Source organism: Pempheris klunzingeri, chromosome 8 (genome assembly GCF_042242105.1).
Source record: "Pempheris klunzingeri isolate RE-2024b chromosome 8, fPemKlu1.hap1, whole genome shotgun sequence".
Lineage (NCBI taxonomy): Eukaryota > Metazoa > Chordata > Actinopteri > Acropomatiformes > Pempheridae > Pempheris > Pempheris klunzingeri.
In genome coordinates, this window is record NC_092019.1 from 288,599 (window position 1) to 312,500 (window position 23,902).

The 23,902-nt window shown below is 49.1% G+C and overlaps 1 protein-coding gene across 3 annotated transcripts in view; it reads right to left on the reverse strand.

Moving 5' to 3' along the window:
* Positions 1-794: 794 nt before the first annotated feature.
* The window catches only part of pogzb (pogo transposable element derived with ZNF domain b), a 25,797-nt gene continuing 2,689 nt past the window's right edge, over positions 795-23,902 (reverse strand). The window contains exons 3-20 of one of the 3 annotated variants that reach the window (XM_070834801.1): positions 21,706-21,824; positions 21,541-21,621; positions 18,207-18,442; positions 16,819-16,903; positions 16,535-16,717; positions 16,344-16,457; positions 15,000-15,207; positions 14,762-14,919; positions 14,536-14,636; positions 14,306-14,452; positions 14,009-14,143; positions 13,726-13,913; positions 13,209-13,358; positions 13,011-13,070; positions 12,775-12,887; positions 3,559-5,190; positions 3,416-3,452; positions 795-3,218 (exon numbers count right to left, since the gene is read on the reverse strand). In XM_070834801.1, the coding sequence (XP_070690902.1) occupies positions 1,358-3,218; positions 3,416-3,452; positions 3,559-5,190; positions 12,775-12,887; positions 13,011-13,070; positions 13,209-13,358; positions 13,726-13,913; positions 14,009-14,143; positions 14,306-14,452; positions 14,536-14,636; positions 14,762-14,919; positions 15,000-15,207; positions 16,344-16,457; positions 16,535-16,717; positions 16,819-16,903; positions 18,207-18,442; positions 21,541-21,621; positions 21,706-21,820 (5,604 nt within the window). In that variant the 5' untranslated portion in view covers positions 21,821-21,824 and the 3' untranslated portion in view covers positions 795-1,357. Of the gene's footprint in view, positions 3,219-3,415; positions 3,453-3,558; positions 5,191-12,774; positions 12,888-13,010; positions 13,071-13,208; positions 13,359-13,725; positions 13,914-14,008; positions 14,144-14,305; positions 14,453-14,535; positions 14,637-14,761; positions 14,920-14,999; positions 15,208-15,892; positions 15,975-16,343; positions 16,458-16,534; positions 16,718-16,818; positions 16,904-18,206; positions 18,443-21,540; positions 21,622-21,705; positions 21,825-23,902 lie in introns of those variants that run through there. The other 2 variants (XM_070834802.1, XM_070834803.1) reach the window with 2 other exon arrangements.

A 23,902-nucleotide genomic window follows, 5' to 3' on the forward strand; every position in this document is an offset into this window, starting at 1 on the left:
TGATGAGGAGCAGCAGGTTAGTTACTGGATGTAACTCCAGTTCTCTGAGTACTGTGTGTGTGTGTGTGTGTCTTGTGTGTGTGTGTCTTGTGTGTGTGTGTCTTGTGTGTGTGTGTCTCAGGAAAACTGAAATATAGAAGCTAATAGTCGTCACTCACAGACTGACCCCTGTCATATCACCCATATGTTTGTGGACCGCCATTTTGAAGCCTCCAGTTTGACTTTACAGGAGTCGCCATCTTGGTTTTTTTGGAGCCAGAAGTGACGTTCATTTCATGGAGACTGGTTGGTGTGTCTGTGTGTGCGTATGTATGTGTGTGAGTGTGTGTGTGTGTGTGTGTCTGTGTGTGTGAGCTGTGTGAGTGTGTGTGTGTGTGTGTGTGAATGTGTATGTATGTGTGTGTGAGTGTGTGTATGTGTGTGAACTGTGTGAGTGTGAGTGTATATGTGTGTGTGTGTGTGTGTGTGAATGTGTTTGAGTGAGTGTGTGTGTGTGTGTGTGTGTGTGTATATGTGTGTGTGTGTGAATGTGTTTGAGTGAGTGTGTGTGTGTGTATATGTATGTGTGTGTGTGTGTGTGTGAATGTGTTTGAGTGAGTGTGTGTGTGTGTGTATATATATGTATGTGTGTGTGTGTGTGTGTGTGTGTATATGTGTGTGTGTGTGTGTGTGTATATGTGTGTGTGTGTGTGTGTATATGTGTGTGTGTGTGTGTGTATATGTGTGTGTGTGTGTGTGTGTGTGTGACTCTACAGCTCCGGACCGGCAGCTTTTTAAAACAAGACAGTCGCATAAACTATTTAACTTTTTATACTTTAATGACTATTTGAAAACCATGACCCATCCCTCACATGAATCGCTGCACATCGTCCTCACACCTCACCTGGACACATCAAACAGAAACATGACGCCTCTCAGCCGACATTTTAATGTGACACTAAACTCGGAGGTCACATCAGGTGGTGCGTTCACGGTCCTGTGTGGAGAATCGGGACAAACCAGACACGGCTCAGCCCAGCTGGTTTCTGCACATGATCAATGACGCAGCTGCAGTTCCTCTAACACACAGTAGGTGCTGCTGCCTTGACGTGAATGGGAAAACAGCAATTTACAGTTTGTATTCTGGTCCAGTATCAAGTCTGGACCAGACTTATTTGGGTCTCCACAGCTCACCTGTGGACCACGACAAGTACGTTCATAGGTGTATTAGCGTTGGTTGACGGGTGCTGCAGCCCTTGTCGCTCAGCAGGGGACCAACACTGGCAAAACTTTCATCTTATAATTTGAGTGAATGGCAGCGTCCCTACAGTGGACCAGTTGGTCAGCTGTTTACACCTTCGGCCACATCTTCACCTGCTCAGCTCTGGTCCATCGCGTCCTCGCCCTCTCCATCAGCCTCCACGCCCTCCATCCTGCTCTTCACCGTTATCTTCCACTCATCACCCACCTCCTCTCCGATCACTATCCTTGTCTCTCGTCTCTCCTCCTTCCTGTCCTCCTCTGCCTCCTTTCCTTCCTCCTCACTGTCTTCCTCTAGCTTCTTGACTTCCTGCTTCCTGTCCTCCTCTGTCTCCTTCCTACCTTCTACACTTCTCATTCTGTCCTTTCCTTCCTTCCTCGTCTTTTCCCCGTCCTCTTTCCCTTCCATTCCCTCTTCATCTATGTCCTCCTGTGTCCCCTCTGACATCTCCTGTCCTTCTCTTCCTTCTCGTTCCTCCTCTATGCCCTCTTCGTCTTCCAGCTCCAGCAGCTCGGGAGACTCTGCATTCAAACCTTCAGGCCCCAGCAGGATCTCTGTGAGGATCCTGAGGAGGTCCATCTGGACCTCCTCTGGTTTCTGCTTCTTCGTTGTCTCCTCCTCGTCCTCCCCTCTCTGCCCCAGCAGGAGGCCGGTCAGGTGGAACGACGTCTTCCAGAGCTGTGGGAGTTTGTTCAGGTGCGTCAGTGCTTCGACCACCCAGTCGACCAGCAGCTGGGCCACGTTAGCTTGGAGCCGGTGGGGTGACGCCTCCTCCAGCTCCTTCGGGTTTCTGGCGGAGAACTTGGCCCAGCGTGACAGCAGGAAGCGCTGCAGAACCGGCTTCACACAAACCTCCAGGGGCTGAAGACGGAATGAGCAGCCTCCAGGGATCACTGCTGGGAGGGTCCCCGATCCGCTGATGGATGTGAGGAATGGATCTCCCATGTGTTCCCGGTGTCGGTCCAACACCAGCAGGGATTTACTCAGATTGGACGTGTGCTGCAGCCAGACCTTGTTAGTCCAGAGGTCCAGGGCTTCTTCTATGAGCAGACTGTCCGGGCCGGCCTCCAGCAGGATGAACTCTGGCAGGGCTTTCTCAGCCAGCTGCCGGTTGGCCAGCACCAGGGACGGCAGCATGGAGCCATTGGCCAGCGCCGTCAGGTAGACTGTGACCAGCGGTAAAGACCCGGTGAGCTCAAGGGCCTCTGAGCGGCGAGACTTGTCCTGAACTAACCTCAAATCCACAAAGAGACACAACTCGTCCATCGCAGCCACAGCGCTTTCTGACAGCTTGTGGACCCGGATCACCTTCTGGATAAATTCCCTGTAAGATCTGATCTTGTCCTCCAGGGACGGGGGCAGAGTGCGAGCTAGCGTGGCTGCCATGCCAATGCTTCGTACACCGAGTTGATGCTGCAGCATGAAGCTCACCGCCCAGTCATACGAGATGCGAAACGAGTCGCTAAAGCCTCCCTTCTTCTTCAGCGTGGAGGCTTTGTGGAAGAGGTTGCTCTCTGTGATCGGAAGCTGCTGCTCCCGCATGGACAGCACCCACGCCACCATGCGCTCACACCCGTCATCGTGGACCTTCTGCTCCTGTTCAGTTTGCATTAGACGCTTCCTGGCCTCCTTCAGCCAGGACCGGATGGTGTGAGTGTCGGCTAAAAAGACCCGTGAGGCCTGGCGGAGTCCGTCACACAGAGCAAACAGGGCGATCCTCAGCTGACGGGCTGTCAGGAAGTCATCGCGCTCTTTAGAGGAAGACAAGATGGCCACTGGCTGGGCGTGGCTATTTGCTGTTGATGGCAATTGAGACACTGGACGTTTCACTTCTTTGATGAATTCTTCCTTAATATCTTCAGCTTCTGCATCAAGATCGTCCACGTCGTCCAGCCTCTCATCATCAGAGAAGATGTCCTCCACAGGCGCCATCGCCCCGTCCACGTGCTCCTCAGCCTCTTCGACCTCGATGGCACCGCTGCAGCAGAGTCAAATGTATGTTTGTCAGTGTGATTGCTGAGGCGACAGCACAGAGCAACCAACAACAAAGACAAAGTGTTTCATTCGACTCCTCAACATGTTCATCAGAGTTTTAAAATGTCTAAAACCAGAAACAAGAGAGTTCAAATCTCCAGATACATTTGACAAATTAACGTTTCTCTGTGAAGGAGTTACCTGATTCTGTTTTTCAGGAATCCAACTTTTGTTGATCCTGTTAAGACATCAAAAACAAATATTTAATTACGCAAAGTTTAAGTAACAAAGGTCTGAGTCACAGAGCTGAACAACTTTTGACATTAACGGTGTGAAATACTGACCTTTGTTGAGAGGAGACAGGCCGTGAAACTCCCAGAAGCAGTTGGCCTGTTTACACAGGTTGGCCTTACAGATGATGCAGCCATACACGCTCTCGTGGCGGATGTTCTTCAGGTTGCAGTTCTTGCATCTCTTAGAGATGCCACTGATCTTCGCCATCCTGTGTCTTTGTTTAAGAGGCTCGTCCGCCACCTCCATCCTCATCCCGCGGGAGCTGGCGATCTCCATGGTCTCAAAGTATTTCTGAGCACACTTGGCGAGCTGGTTGCCCAAACGCTTGCGGAAGTTGACCTGAGTAAAAAGGCCATCCTGCACCCAGGCCGGTGGGTTCTCTCTGCGGCTCTCCCTCAGCACAATGAAGGCGTTGACGATGCTCAGGTTGACCAGAAACCACAAGAGGCCCCGCCAGTGTCGGTCCAGGGGGATTCCTCCCAGTGGGTTGCAGGCCAGCAGCTGTTTGCAGATGTCAACCCCGCGCATGTTCTCCTGCAGCAGGCGGAAGGCCATAGGCCGGTCGATGGGGTCCAGTCCACCTACTTTGGTCTGAGACCTCCTCCAAACTGTGTCCCGTTCACCTGGAGCGGCATTCGTTGACAGGCAGCCCATCTCCTTGGTGTCCTTCCAGCGGGTGGCCAGCAGGGGACCAAACTGCCTCTGCAGGAAGTCCCCGGGTTTGTCCAGGCGGCCCTCCTCCCACAGCTCTCTGGGCAAGATAGGGCTAGGTGGAGGGAAGGAGCTGGAGGCGTAGATGCCCTGGTCCAGAAGCTTCTGCATAAGTGGAACAGATGTAAGCGAGCTGGCCAGGTAAAGCTGGTGGTGTTTGTCCTCCAGACCCTTAACCAGCTCTGGCACTACGGTGAAGCCCGGGTCCTGGCCCTCTTTCTCTCCCACCTGGATGTAGAAACGGTGGCAGTAGCCAGACTTGGAGTCGCAGAGCAGCCACACCTGAGGCTGGGTCTTGGGGTTCCCCTTGGTGTGGCTGCCCTCCTCCTCCAGACTGGGCAGCAGCGCCCTGTCGATGGTCAGGCAGCAGTTTGGCCAGTAAGTGTCCCACATTGATGCCCCCAGGATGTCCAGCATCGGCCTAAAGATGTGCAGCGAGTCGCTTGGTTTACTGGTGCCCCGATACTCATCTGTGGCGAAGCTGCCCATGCGGATGTTGGTGGCGATCTGCTTGAAGCGTTTGAAGCTCATGGCCCGGTAGAAGGTATAGCTGTTGTCATAGTGACTCCAGGACCAGTAGTGCGACAGGTCGGGAAGGTTCTGGATCCCCATCAGAATGACCAGGCCGATGAAACCTTTGACCTCGTGGACGGTGACAGGCACCCAGTCTGGGTAGCCGGAGCCCAGGTACTGGCAGGTCTTGGCGTGGGCATTGGTCTCGTTGGTGATCAGCTCCATGATCGCTGCAGGGAAGAGCAGGTTGAAGAAGTCGATGGCGTCGCTGTTCTTGGACAGGCAGTGATGAGGCCCGCTGCTCTGTGTGAACGGGGTGATGGGGGACGAGGCGTTGTCGCTCTCTGCTGGATGTTTCCAACAATCTGCTGACCTCCAGGACGGATCAGGCAGGTCCTCGTTCTGGACCGGGTCCTTCTCTTCACTGTGGCAGAACTGGATGTCGGGTTCAACGTAGGCTGAAGAGAAAGAAAGAAGTCAAACATCTCAAACGGAAAAATCTACCTAAAAACAAACAAACTGCTTTTCAAAAATCAGATCTCATCAAAACAGCTGTAGAGAAATCTCAAATCTCCGGGACCATGATCCATGCCACAGCGTTTCCACAACCACAGGAGGCAGAGCCTCAGTGCCTCCTGGTGGCCGAAGTATCTTTACTTGGATCTTTTTTCTGCCTCAGTATACCCCACTTTTCCCAACACCCATCACTTTAAATATAACAGTTTTTCTTTTAATTACCACGAGCAGCACATATAACAACAAAACACTCACATGTACAAATGCAGTTTTTAAATTATTGTTCTCTGATTATTAAAGTATTCATACTGTCATATTGTTACAACCAATCTCAATTCAAGGACTACAGTTGCACTTCAACCCCCTTTGCAAATTTGGTGTATTGGCAAAAATGTTATGACTTTCAGCTGAGTTCAATGAACAACTCACAGAAGAACTATTCAAATAACTGAACACAACTAATCTTTCAGGTGGTTTCTCCGACTCCAACACTATATGTCACTTTTAATGACGACTGCAGTCTCAAAATTATTCAACCCCCTGAATAGAAACCATCATAGAGCGCTCATTTTCAAATCAGGTGTTGTCTCAAGCACATCTGATGCATCTGATCAAGGGCCTCATTAGTTGATCAGGTGCGCTTGAGATAGAACACATCAAATACCTGGACTGGCTCTGGGTTTGTTCACAGTGACGTTTGGTTGCAAGTTAGAAATATGAGTAAGTCAAGGGAACTGTCCAAAAAGTTAAGAGAGGAGATCATTGCCTTGGACAAACAAAGGAAAGGATACTAGACACCAATGGCACTGAACGTTCCCAGAGATGCAGCTGGAAGCAAAGTTCACAGTTCAAAGCTAAAGGAACTCTGGCTGCACGACCTGGACGTGGCAGAAAGAGGAAGTTATGAACAGATGACACCAGATTTCTGAGGAGGGAAGTGGACAAAATTCAAATCATTTGGAGACTGTAGCAGTCGTTAAAAGAGGCATATTGAGTTGAATTTGGAGAAACCACCTGTGATATTAGTTGTGTTGAGCTATTTTAACTGCTCTTTAAGATGTTCATTGAACTCAGCTGAAGCCAATAAATTCATTTGCAATGGTTGAATAATTTTAGGTGCAACTATAGTTTGTGAGCTGATACCTGCACACTGATCCAACAACGATCCAACGACTCGTTCGCCACAAGTCCTGACCTCTGACCTCTACTTGGACCACTGATAACCTGATAAGCTGCGAGGCCTGAAGGACCTGCGAGGGATCGGTGTGAAGGTCAGCACAAGTATTTTGAACTGAAGAGACGCAGAGTACTGAGAGATTTAAGGCTGAAGGATCGTTGTTTAGTATGGATGCACATTTCTACAAATAATGACATTAAGACTTAATATCTCAAAACAAAGACTTAAAACTCCTCCACAGTGATAGGATATGGATCAGCTGTGGAGATGTAATTAAACTGAGGGAGTGCTTGTAGAAGTTTCTATGGAATCGCAGAACATATCTTTAAGTTTTTAGTTGTTAAAGATTATGATTAATGACCTTGACTAAATTGGACGATGTGCTGATGTGTAAACATCCTGGTCCAGATCACACTCTGCTGTTTCCACTTCCTGTGTTTCCTTTGTGGCGTCCAGAAGACGCTGAACCACCAAGCGGGTCAGTTTTATTTACTTTGGCTCTGGCTGCAGCCAGGAGCCTCCCCCAAGATGAGTCTGATTTAAAGAGTCAGGAAATGTCTTCTGCAGCTGCTGAGGCGAGTTCAGCTAAAGTTCACCTCCCTGATATCATAGCTGCACATGGTTTTACAGCCTTTATCTCTGAGTGGAGATTCTGTCTGAATGCGGTTAGATCCTGTCAGAGCAGCAGTTCAACTTAAACTCTAACATTAACTACTGGCTGAAATATTTACTTTGGAGAAACAGATCCAGAAGAGATCATGTGATTGGCTGGTATTAACAGAGCCGAGAGTACCGGACCACTTTACATTCACCAATGACAATAAGAGGAGACCGGGGGCCGGCTGCACAAAACACCTTAGGCTTTCTCCTTATGTTTGACACTTAAGGCTTAAGTTCTCCTTTGCTGAGGGACTTGCTTCAAGATGTTAGGATAAAACATTAAGAGATTACAGCATTACAATAGTCAAAAGTTAAAACATTGTCGCTTTCTGCACACACACCAGACTACATTCACGAAAACAGGAATTTCAGCTCAGAGAACACAGGAGCTGCTGGTCTGCTGCTGCCTCCATCAGTCAGTGTGTTTGTGTTACAGAAATAGTGTTGGATTCAAGCTAACTATTTCAAAACACTGAAGTCACACAGTAACACAAACACTGAGTGAGTCCAGGCAGCAGCAGAGCAGCAGCTCTACAATCCCTGTTTTAATGAATGTAGTCTGGTGTGTGTGCTGTTTGTGGTTAAACCAAAAGGATCTTCCAGATCTCTCTCTGTAGGGATCCTTTCCATGATGCTGTCACACACTTAGAATAACACTCTGAGCCTGTCAGTGGATCAAACAAGCTCTTTTAGTGGACCTACTGTGATCAGGTGCAGTTGTCCCAAAGGATCATGTTGCAGCCATTGCAGCCCGTTTGGTGGCTGCTGGCTGAGGTGATCTACTGGTGATCTACTGGACCAGTTCCAACACTTTTACTACCTACCAGTCACTCAGACACCAGGATGAGGACACAGAGGATCATGGGTAGAAACAGGGGAGTGGCCCTTTAAGGTGCTTGTGGAACCGGCCCAGGTCTTCATCTAATTATCATCAGATACGAAGCTCGTCTGATTAATGTGCTGTTTTAGCTAAACAGTCTGGTTAGTTAATGGTTAGTTCAGCGGTTCAAGTTCACATGACACATGACAAACAGAACGTCTTTTAGAGCAAGTTCACCTATACAGGTGGTTCAAATAACTCTGGTTTCCACACTCGCCTCTGCTCTCTGTGACCCCCCCGACTAACTTGCAAATGTTTAACTTTTAGTTTTGAGTGTTTAGTCTTTCTCCTCATATTTCAACCAGATGCACGCACACGCTGAACACACGCTGTGATAAAGTCCAGTCCGACACCTTTTCCAAAGTCAAGTTCACTTTTTAACCCTTTGACTTCCACACTATGAAATACATTTGCAAAAAAATATTTATTAGTAAAATTGTGTTGCTGCCTCTTCATTGTGCAACATTTCAGGTTTTATTTGTCAGATTACCCAATCAGGAAGCAGATATGCAAGTCAACTAGCTGGTCGACCTGCCAATTTAGGGTAATTTTGGGCATTATGTGCAAGTCAACCCTGTTATCCTGGGAATGGATGGATTTCTTTCATTTCTGCAACGCTCAGGCGCTCAGGACAGCATTGTGGCCGACAGATGGTGTCATAGGGCCCCTCCTCTGTTTAGGGAAGGTCGCTCCAGTTTGACAAAGATGGCTTCTTTGACTCCTCTTTCAAACCATTTGTCTTCTCTGGCCAACACCTGAATGTTGCTGTCCTCAAAGGAGCCTTTGACCTTTAGATGCAGGTGGCCTGCTGAGTCCTGACCTGAGGACTTGGCTCTCCTGTGTTGGGCCATGTGCTTGTGGAGCGGTTGTTTTGTTTCTCCAATGTACAGGTCTGGGCATTCCTCACTTCACTGCACTTCACTTCACTGCACTGCACACACCACATTGCTCTGTTTATGTCCTTGGTTTTGTCCTTCTTGTGCCTTGATCTTAACCCAACTGTCATCCACATACCTGGACCAGTGGCTGGGAGGAGTTCCTGTGAAGGATGTCAGTGCCATCTTCTCCACTTCTTCCATGTATAGGTTGGCCACTATGGGAGACACCGGCGAGCCCATGGCACGGCCGTGTTTCTGTCTGTAGTAACCTTGTCTAAATTGGAAGTAGTTAGTGGTTAGGCAGAGTTCAAGCAAGGAGCATATGTGGTCTGGAGTGTGGATCTGTTGGGTAGTGTGCTATCTTGTTGGAGTCGTCTTCTTACTGTCTTGACGGCGGTGGGAATGTATGTGAAGAGAGAAGTGACATCATAGGACATATGGTTTCATGGTTTCATCGACCACAGAGTGTGACACTATGACCCTATCAAACACCTGCATTCACTTCTGGTGGTATGTAACAAAGCACTGCTTTTTGTTGTTCAAAAACAGTTGCCATCTCCACACTTCACCTATGCAGAAGTTGCTTCTCCCTTGCTGACAGCCAAATGCCAGTGTTTGATGCCATCAAACCGGACCTGCTTGGTGGGGTGGAGAACTCAGGGGTTAGGGTGGCGGACTGGTGGCTTATGCTGTGCACTTGGTGGCCGGCCAACCCTGGCTGGCACCTTGTTGGCTTTCTTCAGTGTACCTGCCACAGACAGACAGAACTTCTTGAGAGGCACCGGTTTCTCCTTGATGAGGTCGCAGTCCCTCTCGTAGATGAGCCATGCATTAGCAATGCTCACGTCGATGATGCACCCAAACAAGGACAAGTACCAGCGCCGTGACTTCCTTGCCGTTTTGTAGAGGTATCTGAGAGATAGATGCCCCCCATGGCTTGATTGTTGGCCAGGACGATGGATGGGTATGGCACGTCAACCTCCTGTAGTGCATCCTTTGAGAATCTTTTCACTGAAGACAGCGGATGAGCAAAAATCAGCGGCACCTCTCTCTTGTCTCACTTCTTGCCACTCAGCAGTATTGCACCACCTGAAAGATATGGAAATACAGTGTAAGCTCATTTGTTTGTGTGTCTCCAGATAGCACCACATACCGTACAATAAAACTGTTTCAAAAAAACACAAGAATGTGGAATATATCTGCATCAAAAGAGAAAAATTTACAGTATTTGCAAGGTGTGTATGTGTGTGTGAGCACACCTGCATGGTGCGTGCCTGTGTGCGTATAGAGTGTGCATGTGAAAGTGCATTACCCGTTTGCTCTGACGGTACTGACATTTCTGACTCCCAGGTTGGTGTGCAGCGTGTGGAAGCTGGTAAAGAAGTTATCGTAGAACACCACAGTTGCCTCTTTGTTGGTGTTGCAGAGTATCGAGACAATCTTCCCGCCTAGGAGGAGGTCTTCCAAGCCTAGATGTCCTCTTGAATGTTGCAGAAGGTTGTGGCCCCTTGGTAGAGTATGAAGTCGTGGATGATTCCAGAGGAGCTGCCCCGACAAAAGATCTTGAACCCACACTGATCCGGCTTGCACTGGATGTACTGACGGAGGTCCCAGCTCGGGTTCCTTTGTACGCCACCATCACTTCGTCAACACTATGCCTGTTGGTGGCGGGAATCAGGAGGCATTGTTGTCTGAACATGTCAAAGAGAGGACGGATGTTGACGTAGCGGCCGGTGCTGCCCTCTGTCTGGAAGTTGTCGTTGAAGTGGAAACGTTTCACTGACATGGTGTCTGCCACTGGAGGGAAGCGTGACTCAGTGGCTCAGTAATCTTCGATAGTGGGGAACTGGAACACGCCCATATACAGCAACACTGACAAGAAGTCTTCGATTTCAGCAGCTGTGGTTTTGATAGATGCCCCAGTGTGTTGAACTGAGGTCAGGTTAGTATGTTCAGCTATGTACTCAATCATCTGGTCAGTGAAGAGCCTCTTGAAATACTCAAAGGCTCCTGGACTGACTCTGGAACCGTGAAGACAGGCTCGGGCACAGTGAGTGTAGGAATGTCCCTCCTGGCCAACTTTCTTTGTTTCGGCTTTGCAGAAGGAGGAGAGGGATTTTGAATGCTGTCTGAAGGGACCTCTATAAGCCTGCTTTTGGTTCTCTGTTTCTTTGGCGGTGGCGGAACATTTTAATCGCACGGAGGGACCCAATCAGCATCATCACCCTCCTCAGGATCACTGACATCCTCACCCTCAGACTCACATGGGTCTGCAGGCACAAGAGCAACAGTTGTGTGCCTGCTACTACGCCCATAAGATGTGCGACAGTCCATTATTCCTGAAAGATAACAAGAAACAAACATCACGGTTACTATTACATTACTGCAGCAAATACAGCAACACAACAATAATACACCTCCTAACAGATGTTCACAGGTGTTACCTAAATTTACCTACCTAGCTAGCTTTGAGTAGTTGTGTGTGTGTGCGTGTGTGTGTGTGAGTCAAACTGCGTATTTTGACATATCATTATTAAAATGTTCACACAATTGTACAGATTCACACATAAATAAATGTAAATGTTGAAGCTGTATGATGTATATTTTTTGAGGTATCACTGATCAAATGAATGGATCTGCACGGGCGGCTTCAGACAGCTCTATCTCCAAAAGTACCAAAGCCACAGCTTAAATATTTACATGTGTAATGTGTTCACAAGTAGGCCAACATTTTGATATAATTATATCTGTGTAGCTTACTAATTTAATGACTAGCAATGGTTAGAAAACTGGTACAAAATGAGAAATTAGCGACTTGAGCTAGGCTGCTAACACTGGCTGCTAACACTGGCTGCTAACATTGTCAGTGCACATTTTCTGAGGACTCACAGTACTGCTAGTAATCATGTACATTTTTGTGCCCCTCAACTAAAATATGACTGTTAGGGTGGAAGATTTTTTTTCTTACCTCAACTTTCATTCATACTCCGCAGCACCGAGTCACTTCCGGTTGTTTCAACAGCTTTCAAATATCTCTGTACGGCAGCGCCACCCGGTGGATGTGATCGGTGTTGTATACACTATTCAATGAGGTGAATGAGGATAAACAGGTCGGTTTCACAGTTTTTACTGCAGCAATATGGCGGCAGTAAATATTTTTCCAGGTCCAAACCCTGACTGTGGTCAACCAGAAAAACTGAACTCCTCAGTGGTTTGGTGATTTGGTGGATTCATGCAGGCAGAACTTCAAGCACAAAATCCACCAAATCACCTCTGAAACCTTGAAAACACCACAGTGAGATTCAAGGATTATCAAGGATTTCCAGCACCGAGCTGGACAAGAACTGAAACGGCTCAGTTTCCCCTGCAGAGTTTACTGTTTGAATTCTCAGAGAGAGAGAGAGAGTGTGTGTGTGTTAGTGTGTGTGTGTGTGTGTGTGTGTGTGTGTTACTGTGTGTGTCACTGTTACTGTGTGTCACTGTGTGTTACTGTGTGTGTCACTCTGTGTGTCACTGTTACTGTGTCACTGTGTGTGTCACTGTGTGTGTCACTGTTACTGTGTTACTGTGTGTGTCACTGTGTGTGTCACTGTGTCACTGTGTGTGTCACTGTGTGTGTCACTGTGTGTGTCACTGTGTCACTGTGTGTGTCACTGTGTGTTACTGTGTCACTGTGTGTGTCACTGTTACTGTGTTACTGTGTGTGTCACTGTGTGTGTCACTGTGTCACTGTGTGTGTCACTGTTACTGTGTTACTGTGTGTGTCACTGTGTCACTGTGTGTGTCACTGTGTGTGTCACTGTGTGTGTTACTGTGTGTGTCACTGTGTGCGTTACTGTGTTACCGTGTGTCACTGTGTCACTGTGTGTGTTACTGTGTTACCGTGTGTCACTGTGTCACTGTGTGTGTCACTGAGTGTGTGAGCTCTTACTCCTGGGGCAGCAGGTGGTGCTGTGGTGCTCCTGGTTGATCAGCAGGTGTTCGGCCATCTGATCAGCAGCCTGAGGCCTGAAGTCACAGTGAGAGCACTGCAGCAGGAAGGGACTGACACACACACAGTCAGTCAATCAATCAATCTATCGAAAATACAACAAAACTGTTAATACTAGTTCTACTTCACTGTGAACACGTGAACAGACTGATCAGTGACTGATCAAAGGGTCTCACCATGGAGGAGGCAGTCTGTGCAGAGGAACAACTTTGTCTTTGGATCGCGGGACGTGATGACTGAAACAAAGAAAGATCAGTGATCAGTCAGTGGAATCACTGAGAGTAGTACTGACAGTAGTACTGAGTGTAATACTGAGAGTAGTACTGCAGTACTGAGTAGTACTGCAGTACTGACAGTAGTACTAGGGGTCTTACTGGATCATGTGGGCAGCGTAGGCTCTGGAGCAGCAGCTGCTGTAGGGACACAGCAGGCAGTGGACGTGAGTCGGGTAGTGAGCCGAGAAGTCGGAGACGTCGGTTCCACATTCCAAACACACCAACCGTTCCCCGTCAGACAGAGAACTCCTGAGGAGACATAGAGAGGAGTCAACCTCAGGAGACACAGGGAGGAGGCCACCACACCAGGACTCTGACCCTGACATGGAGTCTGACCCTGATGTGGACTCTGAACCTGACGTGGACTCTGACCTGTTGAGGTGGACTCTGACCCTGACGTGGACTCTGACCTGTTGAGGTGGACTCTGAACCTGACATGGACTCTGAACCTGACGTGGACTCTGACCTGTTGAGGTGGACTCTGAACCTGACGTGGACTCTGAACCTGACGTGGACTCTGAACCTGACGTGGACTCTGACCTGTTGAGGTGGACTCTGAACCTGACGTGGACTCTAACCTGTTGAGGTGGACTCTGAACCTGACGTGGACTCTAACCTGTTGAGGTGGACTCGGCGGCTGACCGGTCTCTTGGATTTGGACAGCACGGGGCTCCTCGGGGTCGGGGACTTCTCCAGCTCAGTCTTGATGTTGATTGGCTGGACAAGGGAGGCGGGACTTTGGAGCAGCCGGCTGCCTGCTGATGTCATCAGAGGCCTGGTCTTCCCATAGGTCCTGATGGTTACCTGGAGACACACGGACCAATCAACAGAGCCCACAGGGGCGGCTTTGCTTTAAACCAGGAAAATGGCCGTCCCCTGGGCAGGGGGGGCGAGCTGACCTTTGACCCCGGCGGCAGTCCCTCCAGCTGGACAGGGCGCCGGAAGCTGCGGTGGTTCTCCAGCTTGTGCTGCATCTTATCCTTCAGGAAGACAAACTGAAGACGACACCTGTTACAGTGGAAGGCCTGAGTGATCTGAGAGAGAGACAGGTGGAGAGAGATGGACAGAGAATTAAAGGACCAGTCCACTAACGTAACAGGATAGATGTATTGATCCCAAACTGTTCACTACAGGAACTGTTAGCATGTTAGCTGACAACAAAGGCCATCACACAGGTGTGTGTGTGTGTGTGTTACCTGGTGTCTCAGCAGGTGCTGCTGGTAGCTTGCAGGGTTTCTCGTCACCTTCAGGCAGAAAACACACAGCAGGAAGCGAGAGTCCCTGTGGAAGCTGGCAAAGTGCTGCAGGACGTCTGAGTAAAAGGACGAGCGGTAGGAGCACACCTGAAAGGCACACCTGAGTCAGTGGGGGGGGGGGGGGGGGGGGGGCAAACCCAGCCTGGACAGAGCACAGGGGTCAGACTCACCTGGCAGACGTACGGCATCTCCCCTGGTTTATGGTTGGACTTCATGTGGTTCAAGAAGGCCGGCTCATTCTCAAACGCCCACTCACAAATACGACACATACCTGAGAGAGAGACAGACAGGTGAGCCCTCTGTCAGGACAGGTGAGCCCTCTGTCAGGACAGGCAAGTCCACAGTCAAGTCTAGAAACACTTATTTTTCAGATGTGTGACCAGGTGTGGTTCTTACAGGAGGAGAGAGCGGGGCCATGCACCTGGTCCTGGTGGCTCTGCAGCTGAGCTGGAGACGAGAACTGTCGATAACAGAATTTACAGCACCTCCTCTCAACACCTCCTGCTGTTCCTCCTCCAATCAGCTCAGAGTGCTGGAGCATGTGCTGCATCAACCTGCACACATACACACACAGGTGAACATACAGAGCACATTCAGGGGCGCCCAGGTGAGCACAGGTGCTTGTGGATCCCACCTGAGGTTGTTCTCAGCGAGGTGCGTGCAGATCTGGCAGGTGAAGGTGGACGTTTTGATTCCCAGGGGGTGTGGCTTCCTCAGACTCAGGTCGCCTTCAAACGTCCCGTAGTAGAACTCCTCCACGCTCATCACCACCCTGGGGGCGTCCACGGTCGGCGCCGAGGTCACGCCGGGCGTCATGACAACGGAGGGGGCGGGACAAGAAGCTGCCGGACCAGGTGACACAGAAACGGTCATGTAGGAGTTTTCAGCCTGTGAATGAACCCTTAAAGCAGCAGTTTCTCTTGGCGCTGCTGCTCACAGCCTGACGACTGATCTCTGTGCTCTCTCCCTGAGCTAGCTAACATTAGCTTAGTGACACCACACAAAGTCCACGGAAGAACAAAAAAAGTTTCATCTGGTGAAGCCAAACGGGAACATGAGCGACCTCGAGGGAACTAGAGTCGACATCAGGACCTTCATTTGACTGCTCGCCAACGTTATCCCTTGCCAATTATTATCCAAATGGATATTTAGCTGGCTAGTTTGCCAAATGACTTCACCAGCTACCGTGATCCATGATGCTAATGTATGTGTCAGGACAAACGGGGTTGGCTTCAGACAGAGGTGGCCACCCAGCTGACTGTAGCATTTAAGTTATTTTTTTGTGTTGCCTTTTGGCAGAAGGCAAAAAGTGAATGAGTCCCGTCAGGTGAGAAGTCCAGGGCTTTTAGTGTGAAGGTTAAAAATGGACAGTGTGGGGGCGCCCTGGTGGAGCACGTACCATTATGGTTTTGTCTTTACCGCAATGTCACGGATGCATAGCTACGTTGGCGGCTGCCTGGTTGGTAGTCATAGTTACAAGAGGCTCTATTTGGCGCTGCAGTAGTTCTCATCTCCCTGTCTACTCACCTGGAGCTATGCTAACGTTAGCGTTAGGTGACAGAAAGCCAGTTTGACCGGCCGGTCAGTGAGGGTCACTGGGCAGGTTTCTGTTTGAATGTTAAATCGCAGTGTTTTGGTCCCAAAAAGGAGCTTCTTCCTCTTCAGAGAGCTTGTTGGAAGCTAAATTCAGTTCGCTAATCCAGAGCAAGTGGAGGAGTTCACAGTCAGTCTACCTGCTGACACATGATGGGAGAAGATCAGGTGTTCAAGAAGTAAAGACCTACCTGCCTCTAATACCAGCCTGCTTCAGGCCTGGTGCTCAGGCGATACCTGAGGAAATACCTCCAATCGTCGATATATGATCTGATCACCAGTCGGCACACAAAGCCATTAAAAATGTTTGGGAACACTTTGAGGACCAGCATCAAAATCAAAGTATTGGTATTAGTTCTGGTATTGATAACCAGCCCACTCATACCGCTGCTGAACGGAACAACTCTGGTCACCCCATTGGCCGAGCCAGAAGGCAGAGCGGGCGAACCTGTCAGCTTCAGGGAGTTGGCCCCGCCCACCTGCGTCATCTGAAGGTTAACTGAAAAAAAACCCACATCAATCAGTCAATCAATCAATCAATCGGTCCGATCAGCTCTCATCAGGTCTCTAACTGACCAGGTCCTGGCGTGCTGGTGCGGATGGTCAGTGTGGCGGGCAGCTGCATGGCAGTGAAGGTGGATCCTGGCTGTGTGGGTCCACCTGAAGGGGCGGGTCCTGGTCTGGTCTGGACCGCCTGGCCCTGGGGGAGGACCGGGGATACGCCCACACTGGGCCGTACCAAGTGGCCCAACGACGGGGCTGCGGGAACAGGAGGCATCATGGATGAGCGATCAGATCAGCCAGGATCAATAATCAGATCAGATTAGTTATCGATGCCTGGTGGAGCTGAGGGGTCCTACACTGGATTAGGGTGAGCGGCTGGACCGTCTGACCCGGCTGCAGGTTCAGCAGTAGAGGAGCGCCAGGGTTCATCACCGGGAAACCCTGAACAGGAACACAAACACGAGAGTCCACAGCTGAGAGGGATCAGACCAGAACACGCTAGAACCACAGACGTCTGGAGGAGATCAAATGATTAGATATTATTATTATACATTTATAACAGGTTTAGTTCAGAAACATCACAACATGAGAAACTACGGCACATTGGGACAAGATGTCACCGTCTCCATGTTCGCTCCCTGGATGCTCACTGTTGTCGGGTATTGGTTCTCTGCTAACTTCCTGTTAGCTCTGCGCTAACTTGAATGGGGATAAAATGGTTGAATCTTGTGGCCCTTCCAGACTTTCCAAATGTTTTAGACTGAATGGATCAAACTGACGGTGAAACGAGTCGATTATCCTCCAATTTACAGACGTCTCTTTCACAATAAGAGTCTGGAAAAAAGTGTTGTGATGGACGCCACTGTTGTAATTACACGGTTTGACCACTAGGTCAGACTGGCTTCAGGAGACCTTCCTGGGGTGGCTGGTTCAAATCAGTTTAGTATTCACCTGAGACCAGACTGATGATACTGACTCAGGTGAGTCAGCAGCTCCCCAAACGGCCGCCCTGTGGAACACGACCTGTTCTGATCTCAACAACCGTCTGACTGAACTTCTTCTCTAGAGGTCAATATCAAAGTAATGAATCATTTGATGTTGATCAGTCAGAGGAACCAGGCCCACCGGAGCCAATGACCAGGGAAAGTCCCGTCTTGTGACTTTTTGTTCGTACTATGCAAAGCATCCTGGGGTTTCTTGAGAGGTGCTATATAAAGACAATCAATTATTACTATTCATTATGACAAGACAGATGCTAACGAGGGTCCCTGAAGGTCTCTGATGGACATTAACTGGTGACACGAAAGGAAATTTGGACAGTTTCAGAAAATAAAGGCAGATTTTGATTCCAAAAATGGTAAAAAGTTAACCATGTTTCCATGGTAACGATCAGCAACACAAGTGGCCGCAAGGACATCAATAATCAATAATCAGATTATGACAAGTCTCAGGTCTGTGACAGGTCGACACTAGCGGAGGACGCTGATCCTACGCTGATCGCTGGATTTTCAAAGTAAAACGTCCTTTAATCTGCTGAATTCTTCCAGAGGACAAACAACAACATTCAGACAGCAGGACACGTACAGAGAGGACCCAGGGTTAAAAACAGCGCAGTGCCCCTTTAACGAGCTGCAAGACGACCTGGAAACGTGTCAGCAGACAACCAATAGGAGCTGAGCGTGTCAATAACAGAGGGAACAAACAAAGGAGGTGAAGAAGCACGGGGAGTGTTTGTTTTCCGTACCTGTGTGGTGAGGAGGAAGGGTGGAGCGTTGCCCGCCCCGGGGGCTGCTGGGAGGAGGAACGTTCCACCTGCCGTCTGCGTCAGGAAGAGGGGCGGGGCCTGAGCAACGAGGGGCTTGGCCGTGGGGACAGGTGTGGAGGGGGCGGGAAGGCGGGAGGCTGAGGAGGAAGAGGTAATGATGGAGGGAGGAGGAGGAGGCATCGCAGAGGAAGAGACGACCTCTACAGCAGAGGATGCTGGGAAACAGAAACCAGAAACAGACATCAGACAACCCAGCGCTCTGAGCTCGGACACGTACACTATAGACCTCCACTACACACTGACACACTGACTAACTAGTACACACACACACACACACACACACACTATAGACCTCCACTACACACTGACACACTGACTAACTAGTACACACACACACACACACACTATAGACCTCCACTACACACTGACACACTGACTAACTAACACACACACACACACTATAGACCTCCACTACACACTAACACACTGACTAACTAACACACACACACACACTATAGACCTCCACTACACACTGACACACTGACTAACTAACACACACACACACACTATAGACCTCCACTACACACTGACACACTGACTAACTAGTACACACACACACACACACACACTATAGACCTCCACTACACACTGACACACTGACTAACTAGCACACACAAACACTATAGACCTCCACTACACACTGACACACTGACTAACTAACACACACACACACACTATAGACCTCCACTAACACACTGACTAACTAACACACACACACTATAGACCTCCACTACACACTGACACACTGACTAACTAGCACACACACACACACACTATAGACCTCCACTACACACTGACACACTGACTAACTAGCACACACACACACTATAGACCTCCACTACACACTAACACACTGACTAACTAGCACACACACACACTATAGACCTCCACTACACACTAACACACTGACTAACTAGCACACACACACACACTATAGACCTCCACTACACACTAACACACTGACTAACTAGCACACACACACTATAGACCTCCACTACACACTAACACACTGACTAACTAACACACACACACTATAGACCTCCACTACACACTGACACACTGACTAACTAGCACACACACACTATAGACCTCCACTACACACTGACACACTGACTAACTAGCACACACACAAACACTATAGACCTCCACTACACACTAACACACTGACTAACTAGCACACACACACTATAGACCTCCACTACACACTAACACACTGACTAACTAGCACACACACTATAGACCTCCACTACACACTAACACACTGACTAACTAGCACACACACTATAGACCTCCACTACACACTAACACACTGACTAACTAGCACACACACACACACACACACACACTATAGACCTCCACTACACACTGACTAACTAGCACACACACACACACTATAGACCTCCACTACACACTAACACACTGACTAACTAGCACACACACACTATAGACCTCCACTACACACTAACACACTGACTAACTAGCACACACACACACACACTATAGAACTCCACTACACACTGACACACTGACTAACTAGCACACACACACACACACACACTATAGACCTCCACTACACACTAACACGCTGACTAACTAGTACACACACACACACTATAGACCTCCACTACACACTAACACACTGACTAACTAGCACACACACTATAGACCTCCACTACACACTAACACACTGACTAACTAGCACACACACTATAGACCTCCACTACACACTGACACACTGACTAACTAGCACACACACACTATAGACCTCCACTACACACTAACACACTGACTAACTAGCACACACACTATAGACCTCCACTACACACTGACACACTGACTAACTAGCACACACACACACTATAGACCTCCACTACACACTAACACACTGACTAACTAGCACACACACTATAGACCTCCACTACACACTGACACACTGACTAACTAGCACACACACACTATAGACCTCCACTACACACTAACACACTGACTAACTAGCACACACACTATAGACCTCCACTACACACTAACACACTGACTAACTAGCACACACACTATAGACCTCCACTACACACTAACACACTGACTAACTAGCACACACACTATAGACCTCCACTACACACTAACACACTGACTAACTAGCACACACACTATAGACCTCCACTACACACTGACACACTGACTAACTAGCACACACACACACACACTATAGACCTCCACTACACACTAACACACTGACTAACTAGCACACACACTATAGACCTCCACTACACACTAACACACTGACTAACTAGCACACACACTATAGACCTCCACTACACACTAACACACTGACTAACTAGCACACACACTATAGACCTCCACTACACACTGACACACTGACTAACTAGCACACACACACACTATAGACCTCCACTACACACTAACACACTGACTAACTAGCACACACACTATAGACCTCCACTACACACTGACACACTGACTAACTAGCACACACACACACTATAGACCTCCACTACACACTGACACACTGACTAACTAACACACACACACTATAGACCTCCACTACACACTAACACACTGACTAACTAGCACACACACTATAGACCTCCACTACACACTGACACACTGACTAACTAGCACACACACACACACTATAGACCTCCACTACACACTAACACACTGACTAACTAGCACACACACACACTATAGACCTCCACTACACACTAACACACTGACTAACTAGCACACACACACACACTATAGACCTCCACTACACACTGACACACTGACTAACTAGCACACACACTATAGACCTCCACTACACACTGACACACTGACTAACTAGCACACACACACACTATAGACCTCCACTACACACTGACACACTGACTAACTAGCACACACACACACTATAGACCTCCACTACACACTGACACACTGACTAACTAGCACACACACACACTATAGACCTCCACTACACACTAACACACTGACTAACTAACACACACACACTATAGACCTCCACTACACACTGACACACTGACTAACTAGCACACACACTATAGACCTCCACTACACACTAACACACTGACTAACTAACACACACACACTATAGACCTCCACTACACACTAACACACTGACTAACTAACACACACACACTATAGACCTCCACTACACACTAACACACTGACTAACTAGCACACACACACTATAGACCTTTTGTGTCATTTGGAACAGCAGTAACACACACACCTGCTGGAGCAGGTGTGATGGATGGGGGAGTCCTGGGGGGCGGAGTCTCAGAGGCTGGAAGAGGAGACAGTGAATCGTCCACTAAAGAGACAGACAGACAGGCGTTATTACAGGATGCTCTGTGTGTGTGTGTGTGTGTGTGTGTGTGTGGGGGGGGGTTATCACCTGGCTCGCAGTAGTTGTCATAGAAGTCCATCTCGTCTTCCTCCACGCTGTCGTCCACCTGTTGCCATGGCTCCAGCTCCTCCTCCTCACACTCCATAAACAGCTCCGTATCCATGTTTCTATGGAAACCACCAGCATCACAGGGTCATCATCATCACACCATGACACTTCTAACCTGCAGCGTCCCTTTAGCAGCTGCAGAGGAGCTTTCAATCACATCACATGAGCTTCATCGACTTTAGAGTTCACAGAGCTGGAAACTGTTTTCAAAGACTGTTGGTTTGGTTGAAGAGCATTCACTGATCATCTATTGACCCCTGATCATCTATTGATCCCTGATCATCTATTGACCCCTGATCATCTTAATCACTACAGCGGGGCTGATGAGTGGACTTCAGGTCAACTGACAGAGGAGTAAAGGTCCCACACAGGAACAGACCCTGCTGTGGACAGGAAGTGAACAAGAACGGTTTCCGGTGCCCCCCCACACTCCTGTTCCTCCCCCCGCAGGAGGAGCGTTCCTGTCCCGGTGGGACAAACTTTCAGTCCGGGCGGGTAAAGAGGCCTTGGGGGGTCCCGGGGCAGCAGTTCGGGCTGATCCGGGTCCGGGTGTCCTCAGAACCGGACAGGAGACCCGGTTCAGTCCGCAACCGCGCGCACAGTGAGCCGCGGTGCGTTTGGATGGTCCGCCCGCACCGCACCGCACCGCCCCGCCGCCAGCTGCGAGCTGTTACAGAGCGAGCGCTTCCTAAATGTACTGTACCGGCCGTGCCAGGCCGAGCCAGACCGAACCAGGCCGACCCGGGCCGGGCCGGTCTGGTCTTACCTGCCGCTGGACGTGCGGAGCAGGGCCGCAGAGCGCGGACGGGTTCGGGTCTTCTTCAGGCGCGCTTCGGTTCGTCAGGACGCGGAGAGGCGGGGCGGGTCTTCCTCCTGTGGTCGGAGGCGCCGATTGGCCCACTACGGTCCTACATCACTTCCTTCTCAACGGCGCCGTCTCTCATTGGTCGATACAAATTTTAGTGGAGGACCTGAAGTCCGTCCAGCTGCGGGAATTCAGGCCGCGGGGGTGTACCGGGTCCGGGGGGTCTGAACCGACTAATGGCGACACCAGCAGCAGCCGAACTAACAAACTCATTAACAGGCAAACACGGAGGCCGAGAGGCGCCAAAACAGCAGCACACTCTCAGGACAGGACGCCATTTTGTTTTTGTTGTTTTAATGAGGGGCGGGGCTAGTCTGTGACGTAATGAGGCCGACAACAAAAGCAGATTTTTATCAGTTCTCTATTTTCTGCAGTTGGTCCTCGTTAAATCAGGATTATTTGGTGTCTGAAGCTGAAGGAGAGAAAGACGCTTTGTCTCTGAGCTCAGTCACAAACTGAACACAGAAAAGATCAGACAGGAAGGAAGTGGAACATTTCTCTTCCAAAGTAAAAGCATAAATCAGACAGCACCACGTTCACTCAAAACAGACCAGACTGAAACAGGAAGTGAGTCATCTTAGACAGAGATGAACAGATTAAAGCTCCTCTGATCATTCTGGTGTTCTTCACACACCGACCTCTGCAGCCATCAATACATCAATCAATACTCATCAGACAGGTCATGTGACCTCCTCAGCTGCTCCCTGACTGATAAACAGACGTCTGAGACGTGAGGACACATGACTGATGAAGGTGAAGGTGATGGTGATGAAGATGAAGGTGATGGTCATGAAGGTGAAGGTGATGGTGATGAAGGTGATGGTGATGAAGGTGAAGGTGATGGTGATGAAGGTGATGATCGTGAAGGTGATGAAGGTGATGGTGATGAAGGTGAAGATGATGAAGGTGAAGGTGATGGTGATGAAGGTGATGATCGTGAAGGTGATGAAGGTGATGGTCATGAAGGTGATGGTGATGAAGGTGAAGGTGATGGTGATGAAGGTGAAGATGATGAAGGTGAAGGTGATGGTGATGAAGGTGATGATCGTGAAGGTGATGAAGGTGATGGTCATGAAGGTGAAGGTGATGGTCATGAAGGTGATGGTGATGGTCATGAAGGTGATGAAGGTGAAGAAGGTGATGGTCATGAAGGTGTTGAAGGTGAAGAAGGTGATGGTCATGAAGGTGATGGTCATAAAGGTGAAGGTGATGAAGGTGATGGTCATGAAGGTGAAGATGAAGGTGATGAAGGTGATGGTCATGAAGGTGATG